Below are 15978 nucleotides of genomic sequence, written 5' to 3'. Positions count from 1 at the left end.
CTATGGAAGCAGGAAGGTTGTACTTACCTTGTCACCCATGGCTTTTCCATTTTGGCCTAGTTTTTTAAAATAAATAATGACACACTGTGTAAAATGTCATGTGTTGTTGTTCTCTTATGTTGTATTCACTTACTTTTAAGATCTGCCAAGGAACAATCAATCAGTCAATCAACATTTATTTATATAGTGCTTTACAACAACCGGCAGGTATCCAAAGTGCTTCACATCATAGTAAAAAATAAAACAACATATCATACAATAAATACATATAACAGTAAAATCAAAAAAGAAAAGACAAAGTTGAGAAGAAACAGGAAAAAGGAAATTGTCACACCACTACTGCGTATTAAAAGCCATTCTAAACAGGTGGGTTTTGAGTTTAGACCTAAAAAGAGTTTCATCTGCAATTGTACAAATATCAGGGGATAACTTGTTCCAGAGTCTCGGGCAGCAACTGCAAACGTCTGATCACCCCATCGCTTATACTTCGACCTTGGGACTTCTAAAACCAGTTGGTTTGAAGACCGTAACGACCGGCTGTGCTCACGCAGGGTTAAAATCTAAGTTAAGTACTCCGGGGCCAGGCCATTTAGGGCCTTAAAAACGAACAACAAAATCTTAAAATCTATTCTAAACTGCACTGGAAGCCAATGTAAAGTGTAGAGGACGGGAGAGATGTGTACGCCTAGATGTATTTGTTAAAAACCTAGCAGCAGCAATTTGCACAAGTTGAAGTCGTGAAATGGAGCTTTGATTTAAACCAACATAAAGAGCATTGCAATAATCCAACCTCAAACTAATAAAGCATGAATCACCTTTTCTAGATCATGCCTGTTAAGAAAAGGCTTAACTTTATCTAGAAGACGAAGCTGGAAAAAAACTCATTTTGACAACATTGCTGATTTGCTTGTCAAATTTCATGTTGCAATCAAAAGTAACCCCCAAATTTCTGACAGCAGGCTTAAGGTATGGAGCCAGAGCCCCCAAACTCACCGCTGAACCGTTTGGGTTAACGAAGATGATACACTCAGTTTTTGCTTTGTTTAAATTAAGAAAAGTTTGTGACAACCACAACTTAATATCATTAATACAACTAAGTAGGGAGTCTAGTGCGACACTATCATTTGGTTTTAAAGGCAAATAAAGCTGCAAATCATCAGCGTAACAGTGAAAGGACAGGTTGTGCTTTCCTACAATACTCCCTAACAGCAACATATATAAAGAAAACAAGATTGGGCCAAGAATTGAACCCTGGGGTACCCCATAAGAAAGATCAGAGGATTTTTTATTTTGTCCTAATACATAAAACCATAGAATTCATTAAGGTTTCCTTTTTTTCTTCTTCATGTGACTATATGTATATATATAGAGAGAGGTCTAAATTTGAAGTGTGCTATGAGAAAGAAAAGTTGTTTTATAAGATAAGTCACAAGAATTTTGCAGCTGGCAGGATTCATTTATGACACTACGCTTCTAAGGTTTCTGCCAATGGTAACTGATTGTCGTAAAAAAGGCTCTAAAAGCATTTGACGTCAGGGACATTATGTTTGTCTTAAAAAGGGGTATGTGACTCAAATTGTTGTTGCCGCTTTTTCAGAATGATTTAGAGTCAGGATGCTTTTGCCAACTCGTGCTCACATTGCTGAGGGTAAATGCCGAATCTTCATTGTCTCCCTGACTTCAGAGCTGAGGAATGCTGGAGTGACCAGATGTTAACCTGGCCCTGTTTTAAAGAGAAGCGCCCTTTCTGGAAGTTATGATCCAGGATTAACTCTTCCTCTGACTGTACTGATCCTTGGCATCGAGTACTAAAAGTCGAAAGCTTATTTAGGGTTAGTCCGGTCTGAGAAAAGGCACTGGCCTGCTGCCATTAACCCAGAGACCAGCTGGAGTTTTCTCCACATTATTGAGGATACTCACTCTGATGGCGTCGCCACATTCCTTCGGTCAAAGCGGAGCCTTTTACTTCCAATCTTTGATGTTAGAAGTAACGGCGCTGCCGTCAACTTAGTTCTTTACTTATTTGGCACTTATGCCCTGCTGAGACAATGTATCTACAGTTCCCTATTAGAGTGCCTGATGAAACATCTTCTGGCACATGAAAACAAGCACACCTGCGCCTGCTCTTGTGAATGCCAGTGGAAGTGCGCTGAGCCTTTAGTAATGAGCTTGTGTGTGGCGCTAAGTTGAACGAAACCCAGTACGGTTACTCACATGCTGCCTGAAATTTAAGTTGAATCAAAACCAGGTTAAATTACGGCAGGAGTTAAGGGCTATAACTATTGATAACTATAATGAAAAACATTCAATATAGCTCCTTTTTACTCTACTGTTTCAAAGCATAAAGTGCAAGGTTATGGGATGCATTATGTGAATGTTTGGCTAAAGAGATGTGTCTTTATTTGAACTGGGAGAGTGTCTATTAGCTTATTTAGGACTAATATAACTGTAAAGTTTTACTAATCATTCTAATTCTAGGAGATAATGGAAGTCCACACCACAACAGTAACGGTAATGACAAAGAATAACAATATTGTTGGAATTACTTACAGAATCACTTTTATTCCAGCTGATGAATGATACAAATATTGACAGCCAATCAAAATCCACGTGACATGAAAGTGCTGACGACATAACTGCAGCGTGTTCTCTTAGTTATTTTAGTTTTATTCATATTTTGAATGAGATTTTATTTTCATGTTTTTTAGTTTTCATGTTAATTTTAGTAAAAATGTTCGTGCTTTTGTCATTTTATTTTAATTGGCCATTTTTATTATTATTATTTCCAGTTATTAACTGAGAGTGCTTCAACTTCAACTTATTTCAGTTTATTACACAGGCAACATTTCAAATTTTCAACTAATATTTTATTTTATTTCAGCTTTATTTCAATTAAAAGAAGTTTAAGTTTTAAGACTCTATTAATATGGTTATTGCTGTAGTAGTTTTTCTTGGTGTGAATGTGCCTTTATACTCATTCAGAAGCGGCCATCCAATGTAGTGTGGCGTAAAATAAGAAAAGCCCAGCATTACAGTAACACTATTAAGATCTGATTTGTATATAGAAGCAGAGGTGGTGATTGTAAAAGGAAATTTGAAGTCCTCATCCGTTGAAAGACTTTTTTTTCTTGTTTAGGGCACTTAACGGATCCGATGTCAGACTGAACATCCTCACAGAGTTTTGTGCAGCCTTTAGAAGCTCCCTTCGGCTTCTATTCTTGGTTATGAAATGAAAGTTATTCCTGTTAGCCATATTATTTTTGCTCTGTCAGGGCTGTTTCCTGTAAGAGATGATGAGAGATGGCTGAGCTACGCGACCTTTCCTTTGCTTGCACGTAGAGGAGGGAGTTTGTTGTCGTAAGTCTGTGTGGGCCCCCGTGAGGTACCTTGGGGCCTCATAGGGAATTTACTGGTGAAGATGTCCCCTGCTAATGCAGTAAGCACCTGAAGGATTTCTCTCTCTCTCTCTCTCTCTCTCTCTCTCTCTCTCTCTCTCTCTCTCTCTGTGTGTGTGTGTGTGTGTGTGTGTGTGTGTGTGTGTGTGTGTGTGTGTGTGTTTGTGGAACACAGATGGTGGGGTGTTTACAAGGGTGACAGATGACACTTGTTTGGGCTGTAAGCAGTCTGGATCGATGCTTCTGTTTGGGGACAGATTGCGAAAACGTACATGACAAACACACACAAACACATTGCATATGCATACACACATTGAGTGTAATTTTGCCATTATTAACAACAATAACAGAGGGTCTTTATTTTGACTTGATCAGGGTTTTTAATCTAAAATATACATGCATCAGGGTTGCATCGCACATGCATCACCATTTATATTCATATTTTCGGACACATTAAAGGATATTAATACGTGCTGTGCTGGCGCTAGGTAGATTACTTACAAACTTGTAATCCATTATTGAATACAAATTACATGATGAAAAGTATGACAAGTATTTCATTTTATATTACATAGGGTTCTTTAGTTAACATTCGTTTTCTTAATGACTAAAATGTCAATATTTATTCCTATGAAGTTATCTAAGGAAAATTTAGTGGTGCTGTACACAATGTAAAATAAAAAAATCTGTTTTGATGGGCGTTTTGAATTCAGTTTAGAAATAGATGTCTAATTATGTTATTATGCGTGTTCTACATATGAGGAAAGAAATAGATTTAAATTTTTCAAAATGGTGTAATTATTTATGTTTAGTTGAAAAACGTATGTTAAACTGATGAAGTTCTTTCCACACACACACACACACACACACACACAAGGGGGTTTTGCTATCCTTGTGAGGACATTCCATAGGCGTAATGGTAAAAATGGGAATTTATACTGTACAAACTGTATATTCTATCCCCTTACACTGCCCCTATCCCTAAACCTACCCCTTACAGGAGACATTCTGCATTTTTACATTTTCGAAAAAATATAATTTAGTATGTTTATTAACCCGTTCCCCTCATGGGGACCGCTGGCTGGTCCCCACAATGGAGGTGATTTCAGGTTTTACTATCCTTGTGGGGACATTTGGTTCCCACAATGTAATATAAACAAAAGCACACACACACACACACACACACACACACACACACACACACACACACACACACACACACACACACACACACACACGCACACACACACACCAGGGCTGTTAATTCAGGCCTGTCAGTGAAAGTCGGTGTGGCTGATGAAAGCATGCCGGGCGGCTTCTCTGAGCGTGTGCCAAACTCCTCTGCTCTTTAGGGCGTAAGTGCTTGGAGAAGTAACCAGCGTTAGCATGTATCCATTCACACTTCCACCAGCAGACGCTCCCAGTGCGCAGGTATAAAATTAGATTCACTTTTGATACCCCGGTATATTTTGTTTTTAAGGATCAAACACTTGTAAATAGTTCCCCATTTAATGGGAAGGGAGGGAAAAAAGCTTTTCAGGAGATTTTATAACCTCTTTAACTTGCATGAAATGTTTATAAGAGTGTCACCACCAGGCACTTCTGAGAAACCCGCCAACCTGGCATCAACACGGTAAACTCTTGGTAGCCAACTTCAAATTGGTCTGACCGATTCAGGATTTGGTGCATGTGCTGCAGATAATCTTCCTCAATAAACCTCGAAGACAAAAGGGAGTTTCAACTCTGAAAGACCCCGAACCGCTTTCTTTGCTGTGGGCTTCTTACTATCTCACAATGAACTTTTGACACTACTTTTAACAGTTGCAATTCCTCTTAATTTGTCCATGCTGTAGTCCTTTATTTTCTTTTAGTTTGGGGGATGTCATAGATGGCTAGCAGCTGGCAGGTTTTGGGGTTCATTTCATGAGTCAGGAAAAGGATGATTATTTGATGTACTATATAAGTACATTATTGATATATAGAGAGGCTGATATGTGTGTGTGTGTGTGTGATATACAGTACATTAATTGCATATGCATATATCATATGTACATGATACATTTATTTGATTTAATACACTTTCAATTCCAGTAAATAAGACACTCTCATGCTAAAATGTGTGTATATATAACATTTAAATAATATAGTAACCCAATTAACATTCGAAAAGTCCTTAACCGACTTTTAAATCGAAATCTTACAATTACAATTGCAAAATGATTCAGCTTGATCTGTATGTACAGTAGTTGAACACTGTTAACATTTCATAACATCTTTTGTATACTTATATTATGTTACATGCAGACCTCCCTAAACACAGTACTTTTCAATTAGGTTTAATGTGGATGTTGTGGTCTTGTTTTACAGGGGTTAGCGAGCCAGACGCAGAGTGCTTACTTCCTTCCTGAATTTGCACTTTCTCCACAAGGAAGCTTTCTGGAAGACACGACGGGAGAGCAGTATCTCACCTATCGCTATGATGACCAGGTCAGAATCACAGAATTACACACGCATTCCCTGTGAATATTCATCTGGATTGTGTCTAATCAGTTGAGATGATTTCTAATTAAAGTCATACTTGCCACTTCATATTGTGGTGATTAAATTGCACGTTGTGAAACTGCTGCTCTGTGAAATGAGCGTGGTTCATTAGCTTCTTGAATTTAATACTAGCTAATAGGCTTTTGTTCTAACACCTAGTGAGCTGTCTTGATACAGTGTGTGTGTGTGTGTGCGTGTGTGTGTGTGTGTGTGTGTGTGTGCGTGTGTGTGTGTGTGTGTGTGTGTGTGTGTGTGTGTGTGTGTGCGTGTGCGTGTGTGTATACAGTAGGGCCTATATGTGGAAAATGTTAAAAAATGTTGCATATAATAATATACATTGAATAATTTATGTATATTTTATATATAATATAAAAAAATGTATCAGTATTTTTCAGTATTGATTGAACATGTGAATATATACAAAATTGAAAATTGTTGTTTTCTCTGAACTTGGTGTGATGCTTTCGGGGATTGCCTTTCCGCAAATATACATTGTCTTCGACCCCAAAATTGTTATGATGCATAATTATGCCTCCTGCCGTATGGAACTGTCAAAACCGCACACCTACGATGTTTTAAAATGCTGTCTGTAGGCAGTTCACTTGGTTTTGGAACAGATCTATAAATTTGTCTTCAGAGTTGCATGAGTTTTTTGTAGATAAAGTAAACTCGGTAAGAATGTCTTCTGGGCATATGATTGAATGAGTCAGTGATTAATTTCACAGGATGGCACAAGTCAATCATGAATCATTTCTGTCTGTGCATTTCTGTGGGAAAACAGGATAGTGAGAAATAATCTCAGTTCTACAATGTGTGCTATGAGTAACTTAACATTTAATATGATATAACACTATTATATATGTCTTCAACATTGATAATAAGAAATGTTTTTTGAGCAGCAAATAATAATTTTAGAATGATCTTCCCAGCCCCAAACCTTTAAACGATAGTGTTTTTAATATATTTTTATATTAACTCTTTCCCCGCCAGCGTTTTTAAAAAAAGTTCCCAGCCACCGCCAGCATTTTGAAACATTTTCATAAAAGTTTCATCTGCCCTCATTATATTTTGTTATATGAATATCTGAACATGCAATATATCAAAAGAAAGAAAGAACAGAGCCTCTGGTTTTAAACAGGAAAAAAAAAACATTTTAATTCTAGGTTAGTGCATTTTTTCAATCAATAAATGATTGTGGGTAAGTTTCATAAAAAAGGCAACATTTTGAGGAAAAGCTGAGAAAAACAAGTTTTTTTTTTCCAAACTACATCCCAGATGAGATTCAGAACAATCAAAAACATAGATGGAGTAGATCGAGTCCATCAACACCCCAAAAGCTTGCACAGTCCTATACCTCATCCTGGGTCGACATTTCATTCAGTAACTTTAGGCAGTTTCGATTTTTAATATATGCTTTTTAATGTTTATGATAGCTTTATTTTACATATGCATCTGCTTACATATGCTATGTTTGTTTCTGCTACTTTTTTTTCCTGTGTTTTGATCCGGAGATTCAGTACTCTTTCAGAAGATGTGTCATAGCGCCCCCCTACCGTATAACAGTGAAAACACGGAAAGCGGGAAATTTCCGTCAATGGTGGGGAAAGAGTTAAGCGATATGTTATGAGAAACTATATTTTTTTGTGAATATAGTGACTGCGGAAAGGCTTTGTCAGGCACGGCATGTTTCGCATCTAAGCAGTTTCTGTTGTTTGGAACATGACTGGAATGCTGTATTGACTAACTATCTGTTTTTGAACTATGAATTTGTGAAGGTTTTAAAGTGCATTCTATTCCACTGCGAACAGCATAGGGTATAAGGGAACATCGATACATCGCTTCACAGGAAGTGGAGAGGGGAAATCACCCAACTGTCACTACAGATCAGAGCCATTGAAAGAGTTTTTGGAGGAGTTTACATACAGTAGTGGCCAAAAGTGATGTCCGGAGGGGGTTGGTTTGGGAATTTGTTTTCAATGATCCTACAAGTTCGATGAAAGCATCAAAATATTTTAAATATGAGGGAAGAACTAAATACTTGGTTAAGGGATTTATCTGACTAAATTATTTGGCAAGAAAAGCTACAGGTTTTTATTTAACTTTGCAAAAAATCCTAGAAAAACAAAAACTCACAGGAAAAAGTATAAATTGACTACAAGATAGTCAGTTTATTCATATATTGTTGGTTCCCTATTGTTTTTGCATGTTCATAATTTCTTTGTATGACACAATTTGGCAGGTTTCACTTGATTTTTTATAATTTGAATAAAGGGTGACAATGTCGATCTTCCAAGGCCAGACATCACTTTTGGCCACTACTGTATGTGTTTGAGTATTCAAAAAAGCTGTTATTATTATATATACGAAAGTAGCATGGTTATGGCGATGAATGTTACATTTGCATATTTGTTGTATGAACAGGTATGACAAAGTAAAAGTGTTGAGAAGCAGCTGAGGCTCTGTCCTTTTTTATTTTACTTTATTTACCTAGTTTTTACTATGTAGCTGCACGTGGGAAAGAAAACACACGATATAAGACAGATTCAAAGCAATTATTATGACCATGGATTAACACGTATGCACATGGTTAAACAAATCAGATCCTGGAACGCACCTTTATTGAAGCACAAGACCTGTCAATGATGTAGATAGTGATTTGTCAAATTTTGAATGATCATAATTGACAGAAATAATATAACCTTCCGTGACATGCTCTGTGTTAGCGGCGGTTGGACCATTTCCACTCGATACAATCAGTTAAGACTTTCAGATCAGCCCCTCGGCTTAAGGGGAATTTAGGCCAGGCCGTCTCGGTAAACCCTCTGTAACAGGAAAGTCCAGGTAAACCCAAAGTTTATAGGCATTATAAAGCTCTGCCTGACTGTTTTCTTTTGAACGCCTGCCCTGGGAGCCATTAACCCAGACACACTCTGTGCCACTGAACTGTTTTGGGGCCTGTTATGGAAACCTTGGTTGACTTTAGTTCAGCACTGATGTCTGTTTCCAGGCCAGTTGTTATGTCTGTGACGTGTTGGCATGCATGTCCAGGATGGCTTTTATTATGGTGATTTAATACTGGAATGTGGTGGTGGCACAGCAACCATGCAAACACACGCTGCTTCCTGTTGTTATGACAGACTTCCAAGCATTTCTGCTAGTATGGGCTCATACTAATGCACTGCTGTTGTATATCAATGCTGATAGGTGTGTGTGTGTGTGTGTGTGTGTGTGTGTGTGTGTGTGTGTGTGTGTGTGTGTGTGTGTGTGTGCACGAAAACATACTCAGTGGCCCTCTTTGCAATAGAATTCTACCTTACTACTTTTGCTGCAGCATAGAATAGGCCTATATGTGAATTTTTTTCAATTTCTAATTATTAAATTTAGCATTGTTTTCTAGTTTCAGTTTATTTGTTATTTTAGTTAATAGTATGTCAGCGCTGCAATAGTTAATTCAATAGGATCATTAAAAAAAGTTAGTGAGCTGGATTGTTTCACGTTTTAGAATATACCTTGTATCAGAAGTAGTCAAATTAATTTGCATCCATTTGTGAAAATGTCATTAAAATGTATTTTACTTTCTTGTTTTTTCTTCAGTTAACACATTTTTTATTAGTTTCTGATAGCAGTAATCTTTTTTTGTGATTTATTATTTAATCAGGCATGAATTTTTATATTTTTGAAAGTAGTTTTGTTTCACAATCTTTTCCAGTTTCACACTGTTATTTTCTGTTAATTTAGTATTATTTATATTCTATTATAGTATTTATTAATATTTTTAATTAAATTTGTATATTTTGGATGTCATTTAATTCAAAAATACTTTAATTTAGAATTTATGTAATTTATTTTAATTTTAGTTTTAATTTTAATTTGAGTAATTCAACTGTTTATTTTTTAGTTAGTTGCCAAGGAAACATTTCTAATTTTCATTTCTTCAGTTCATATTTAAATTTTATTTTATTTTCAAAAAATATTTTGAACAGTTTTAGTTTTAGTTAATAATAACAATACAGTATACAATACTTTTGACTAGATCTCTGTACAGTGTGTATATATACAGTTCTTAATGATTTCAACATAGTTTCCATTCTTATGCAGACACAGAAAATGCCCTTGCTAAAAAAAGCGTCCCATTTCTGTCCATTATGGGGGGAAAAACTATACCGACTGACGTTTCATATTTGGAATATGTCAAAAGATTGTAAAATCTTCCCAGTTGTGCCGTCTGCAAGGTAAAGGCATCAAAAGAAAATGCCACCGGCTCCAGTGCCGCTGCTTGCATGCTGTTTCTCTCCATAAGCCAGAAAGAAGGTGGATACCATCCAGGGCTGTGCCTGCTGAGGTTAGCCACAGATGGAGGGCTTTCCCCTACAGACACGGGGCTTAAACTAATAGATAATGCACATGTTCCCTTTGGGCATCTCCCCGGTCAGCCGAAACCGTATAAAGCAGCTTTCCTCAGAGAGCCCCGTAAAGCATATCTAATGGTTTTTTGTGTTGCGCTACCTGCTTGAGACTTTGAGTTTAGCCAGCTGGAGGTTTCTGGCTCATGGCAGTACGCTAGTGCCAGTGTTTCCACTTACAGCCAGTCCAGTTCTCTCTAAAATAAGTTCTCATTTGAGAAGACGTGACGCTGTGCAGGCAGAAGGTGGATTTTTAATGGATGGGTTTGGAGTGTGTTGATTAATTTGGGTCAAGGGGCGTGCAACGGTCGGGGAGATTTGAACGTCTGGGTTTGAGAAGGTGTTCACCTTGGGAAAGCCAGTGCCAGGTTTCATCTTTGTGGTGTTTGACAGGGTTTTTTGTAAGAGCGGCCCCCGTCTGTGGCACGCCGATGTGCTGGAATGGAGATTTTAATTGGGAGAGTCAGGCTCAGCATGGCTTAAAAGAACTCCGAACTTAAATACTAACTATCACTGAAGTGAACAATAATGAACAAAGCAGGAGGGTGTTGCGATGTAGCTATAAAGTGTGAGGGCCCCTGGTCTATACTGAATGTAGTATCTGCGTAGTGATGTACAAAATAGCTGGTAAACAGGTGTTTTGCATCATAGCCGTTTTTATATTGTGTGTTTTAGCACAGTTGGAATTAGTTGGATTCTCACTAATAACTAACTATTAACTCCATCCATCCATCCATCCATCCATCCATCCATCCATCCATCCATCCATCCATCCATCCATCCATCCATCCATCCATCCATCCATCCATCCATCCATCTATCTATCTATTCCTAATTGTCTCTAAATAAAGCCTGAATTCTTTCCAACTGCTAAAAAACACATTGCATCACCCCACTGCCTGCTAATGCTCATAACGCCTTTTTATTCAATGACACCCTTGATCTATTTTTAATGTGGATTAAAATTTCCATAAATTCGCTTCTCTGAATGCCTCCTTTGACTTTCAGGTCCGTGCGCCAAAGAGGATGTTGGTATTGCCAAGGTTGGGATGCTAATCAAGACTCTCTTAGTTATATGGGACATCTAGTGTTTTACCCTGAGCACTTTTCAGTCGAGGGTTGTGTAAAGTCCCATTTGCTTAATCCTCAAGAACGCCTGACAAGATGTGGCTCAGTTATAAGTAAATGCTTGACATTTGAAATTAGATAGCGATGCAAGCTTTCTAGTTCAGCGTTGGTAGGCAGATATTAGCTGCAGATGTTTTGTTATCGAAGGATTTAGTGCTGTGGAAAACAAGGGCGTTGATGCCAGAAACATTGACAAGAACAAGTTCGGGGTCAGTAGGTTGTTTTGTTTTTTTGTTGAAAGATTTTGATACTTTTATTCAGCAGGGATGCATTAAATTGATCAAACGTGACAGTAAAGACATTTAGAATGTAGCAAAATGATTTCTGTTCCAAGGAAATGCTGTTCTTTTGAACTTTCTATTCATCAAAGAATCCTGAATAAAAGTTTCCTTAAAAATATGAAGCATAACAGCTGTTTTCAACATTGATAATAATAATAAGAAATGTTTCTTGAGCAGCATATCATCACATTAGAATGATTTCTGAAGGATCATGTGACACTGAAGACTAGAGTAAGGATGCTGAAAACTCAGCTTTGCCATCACAGGAATAAAATACATTTTAAAATATATTAAAATGTAAGTATTATAACTTTTTCTGTCATTTGTATCATATAAATGCAGCCTGGGTAAGCATAACATCTTAAAAAAAACAATTTGACCGATCCCAAGCCATTGCTATTGTTCCAAACACATATTCTTCTGTGAAACACAAAAGGAGACATTTTGTTGAGTCTTCATGCAGCTCTCACAACAACAGTAGTGACCACATTTATAAAGTTCCAAAAAGGACCATTAAAGGATTCTAAACGTGTGCTATTTTTCAAGTCTTTTGAATATGAGCTTACTGTGAGACTGAAAGTTAGGTCTTATTCATTGATAATCTTTTCCTTTGGCAACGCTTTAAAATCTCAGAATCAATTAAAAAATCAGGTTTGACCTATTTTGTCTTTTTTTTTTTTTTTTTTTTAGTTCAATATGACCTTCAACATGTCAACAAAACCTCCTGTCTGAAATGAAATGTTTTTTATTGAATGACGTTTCATTCATTGTTGCCAAATCATTTTCATGGTCACACCGCATAACATTATCCTCAGACCTTGATGTGTCAAGTTGTTAATAAGACTAGAATCAAGATGGAAAGGAAATTAAACATGTTGGTATTGGTAGAGGAAACATGCCAGGCATGTCTCGTTTTGGGTTGGAATGGAGCGGTAAAATATTTGTATCCATTTCTGAAGTCAAAAGTTGTCTCTTTGCCATATTTAATTGAAATATTTCAACCTCAACTGCCCCCAGCACAACGATAATAGCAGCTAATGTTACTAGCACCCAGATTTATCTTTTTATTGTTCCATTCACCATATCTAAACTACTTTATTAATAGTTGTTCACAGCCATTTCATCCAAATGAGTCATATCATGAGTCATTTTAATTTTTTCTTTACTTTTTGGTGTTTTTATGGTCATTCTGGAGCTTGATATTCATGGTAACTACAAAATGTTGATATATGGAAAAATAGCTGTGTGAAGTGTGTTCCATTGGAAATATAACAGCATATGGGTTTGAAACAACATGAGGGTACGTAAATGATGACATTCATTTTTGGGTGAACTATTCTTGTAGTGCGGCTGAATGCTGTTATTTCTCGGAGAAAAGTCACAGTGTGCAGACCACATGATGTTAGTATTAACTTAGGAGACATAATTGTGTAACTTCATGTAGATTAGTCAACCGCGAAGGCCCTGCATTACAGCTGCCATCAATGATATCCAGGGGAAGTGTGTGTATCCTATCAGCCTCTCTCTCCACCATTATTAATCAAATTTGGAAAATTTCTGGAATTTAACCTGGGCCGAAATGGCTGGATGTTATCGTAGGTCGCATGTTTTTGCTCGAGGAACAGGCCTTTTTGAGGTTCTGACTTACGGGCAGGCAGCAAGTTGGATTGTGTGTGCTTTTCTTTGAAAAATATTAATATGTTGTTTGCATTGCATTAAAGTTGGCATGAAACGGATGTTCTTCCCGATTGTGACGTATATCCAAGTGGAACGGCTTCTTGAACAAGAAAAAATGTAGGACTGGGACTTGATTTTGTCATGAGGAATTGATTGGATGTTTGGATCATTGTGGTTTGCTATTGGTCAATCTTATGTGAGTACAGGTTGTCCCGCCCTCGTGTCAGTAAACACATCATCAGAGAAGAGAAGAGATGTCACTGCAAGAGGGAGGGCAAGTTATTTTACTAGGGCACATGGATTAAAAATAATAAGGATGTGCATGGATAAATAATTTTGAATAAATACTGCAATTTTTCATAAAAAACAAGAACTGTCAATTTTGATTTCATTGTGATTATTTAAGGATAAAAAATTATTTTACTTAGCCAACTTGGGTATTAGCACACATGTGATGCTTAAAATGCTGCCTAAGTAGGGAGCTCACTAGGTTTTGGAACAGAGTTATTTACAGTTACATTTTTACAGTTAAATTGATTTAGCTCATGTGGGGGGTTTCATCTAAAATATTTAGCTGTTTTTGTCATTAAGTCTTCAACTTGTGTGTGTGTTTTGCTGTTCCTGCTATGTGGGGGGGCTGTTGCTGTTCTCAGATCAGCTTGTTTCAACTACTTAAGGGACCTGCACAGGCTGCACAGTGCACACCTGTTGTGTCAATTCCCTGCATTCAAGTTCATTCAAGGTCATATTTTTTAACACAGTGACCACGTTTGAACACATATGCAAACTGCGTTATGTTTGGGTGTGTGTGCGTCTCCTGTCTCCCCCCCGGACAACAGGTGTGGGCACTGGAACAGAACAACCATCTGGATCTCGTTAGCCTGTCTTCTGAGAGCACGCCGATTTAGCAATCGCCTCATTTTGTGGCCCTTTTTCACGTTCTCTGACACGGCCTTCTTTGGTCGCGGTTTAACATTAATACATTACGGCAGCGCCCCCTTCACCATCACTGCGGCTTCGGTATTACGTTGAATTTGGGCAGCGGTTGCGTTTACTTTGCAGGACGTCAGCGCTGACCGTAGGGAGAAGATTGAGCTGCTAAGAATTTATTGCTCTGTGAGGAATTCCACTTGAACAAGAGAGTTTGAGAAGCAGGAACAGATAACAAAAGGATAGATGATGCCAGGGCCGTCTCTTGGGTTGCGAAGCAGAGGTTCAACAAGGTTTAACTCAAACAGAGGCTTCTTTAAGACATTCTTAACATGCTGGAGAGATCAGATATTGTCCTCCCTTTGTGCTTTATGTGTCTCAGTTAGGACTTTGCATGAAACACTGGTCCAAATTAAGTTGTTGCAAACAAATCGAACAAAGGGACCTTAGAATGCAGGAAGAAATATTCAACTCGGTAAAAGCAATTACCTGCTAAATCAAATGAGGTCAGAGAACGTCTCGCTCCTGCCCCACTGCATCATTCACTGACATTTTCTGTGCGAGGACAATCAGAAGGACACACTTTCTGTGGGGAAGTGGAGACTGCAGGGAACTACATCTTCCTAAAACGTAATGAGAAAATAATTTTCAGTGTAATTGCATATCATTTTAGTTTTAGGTACTACAACATTTACGTGCGAATTTACAGTTAAATGAAAGATTTACAAGGTGAAGTTTTGGAAGACTCTGGCCTCCCAGTGGCCAGAGCCGCAATTAATTGAGTGCATTGCTATAACTAACACATCCTCGTGGAGCGCCAGTGTTGATCGTGCGGTGGTTGGATGTGAATTTTCGCAGCCTCACTAGCTACTGCCTGTCTGTGAGGAAGTTGATCCACTAACTGATGTACTGTAGGTGGGCACAGAGAGCTGAGTTCATTTGCACAATAGGCCAAACTGAAGTCCACAAACAGGATCCCATAAGTCCAGATGTTACAGGATGTAATGAAGTCCCATGTTGACTGCGTCATCCACAGACCTGTTTGCTCAATAAGAAAACTAAAGGTTGGTTTAGCAAGGGTCCAGTGATGGGCCAACACCAGTCTTTCTCATGACCACAGACATTAAAGGAACATGTCTGTAATCATTCGGTCCTGTGATCTTAGGTTTCTTTGAATGAGGATGATGGTGGAGCATTTAAAGAAGGAAGGGACTTCACACAGCTCCAGAGATTTGTTGAAGATCTGAGTAAAGATGAGTGACAGCTTGTTTCAGACAGGTGGGCGAGACTTTGTCTGGACCTGATGATTGCCTGATCTTCTTTTTCCGGAAGAACAGACACACATCCTCTACACAGATTCAGTGCAGGTTGAGCAGTAGGAGTGAGGGGTAAGCAGGAGGTGTTGAAGGTCGTGTGGAGTGAAGGTCAGAGTGCGTATGGGGTGCGAGACAACCTTTTTCAAAACAACAAAAGAACTCATTCAGGGGTGCGTTTCCCAAAAACATCGTCAGCCAACTGTGTTCGCAAGTTCCGTCGTTATCAGCATAGTTCAACGAGCCGGTGTTTCCCGAAACCATCGCTCCAGCGGACATTCGCAAACAGCATCGCAAAGTTGTGTGGTTG

At 38.1% G+C, this 15978-nt stretch overlaps 1 protein-coding gene across 1 annotated transcript in view; it reads left to right on the top strand.

Moving 5' to 3' along the window:
* The window catches only part of adamtsl3 (ADAMTS-like 3), a 153545-nt gene that overhangs the window by 17979 nt on the left and 119588 nt on the right, over positions 1-15978 (top strand). The window contains exon 3 of the mRNA XM_079638219.1: positions 5763-5882. Within this exon, the coding sequence (XP_079494345.1) occupies positions 5763-5882 (120 nt within the window). The remainder of the gene's footprint in view (positions 1-5762; positions 5883-15978) is intronic.

Source organism: Phoxinus phoxinus (assembly GCF_949152265.1).
Source record: "Phoxinus phoxinus genome assembly, chromosome: 2".
NCBI classification, from domain to species: Eukaryota; Metazoa; Chordata; class Actinopteri; order Cypriniformes; family Leuciscidae; genus Phoxinus; species Phoxinus phoxinus.
This window is presented reverse-complemented; position numbering and strand designations above follow the sequence as displayed.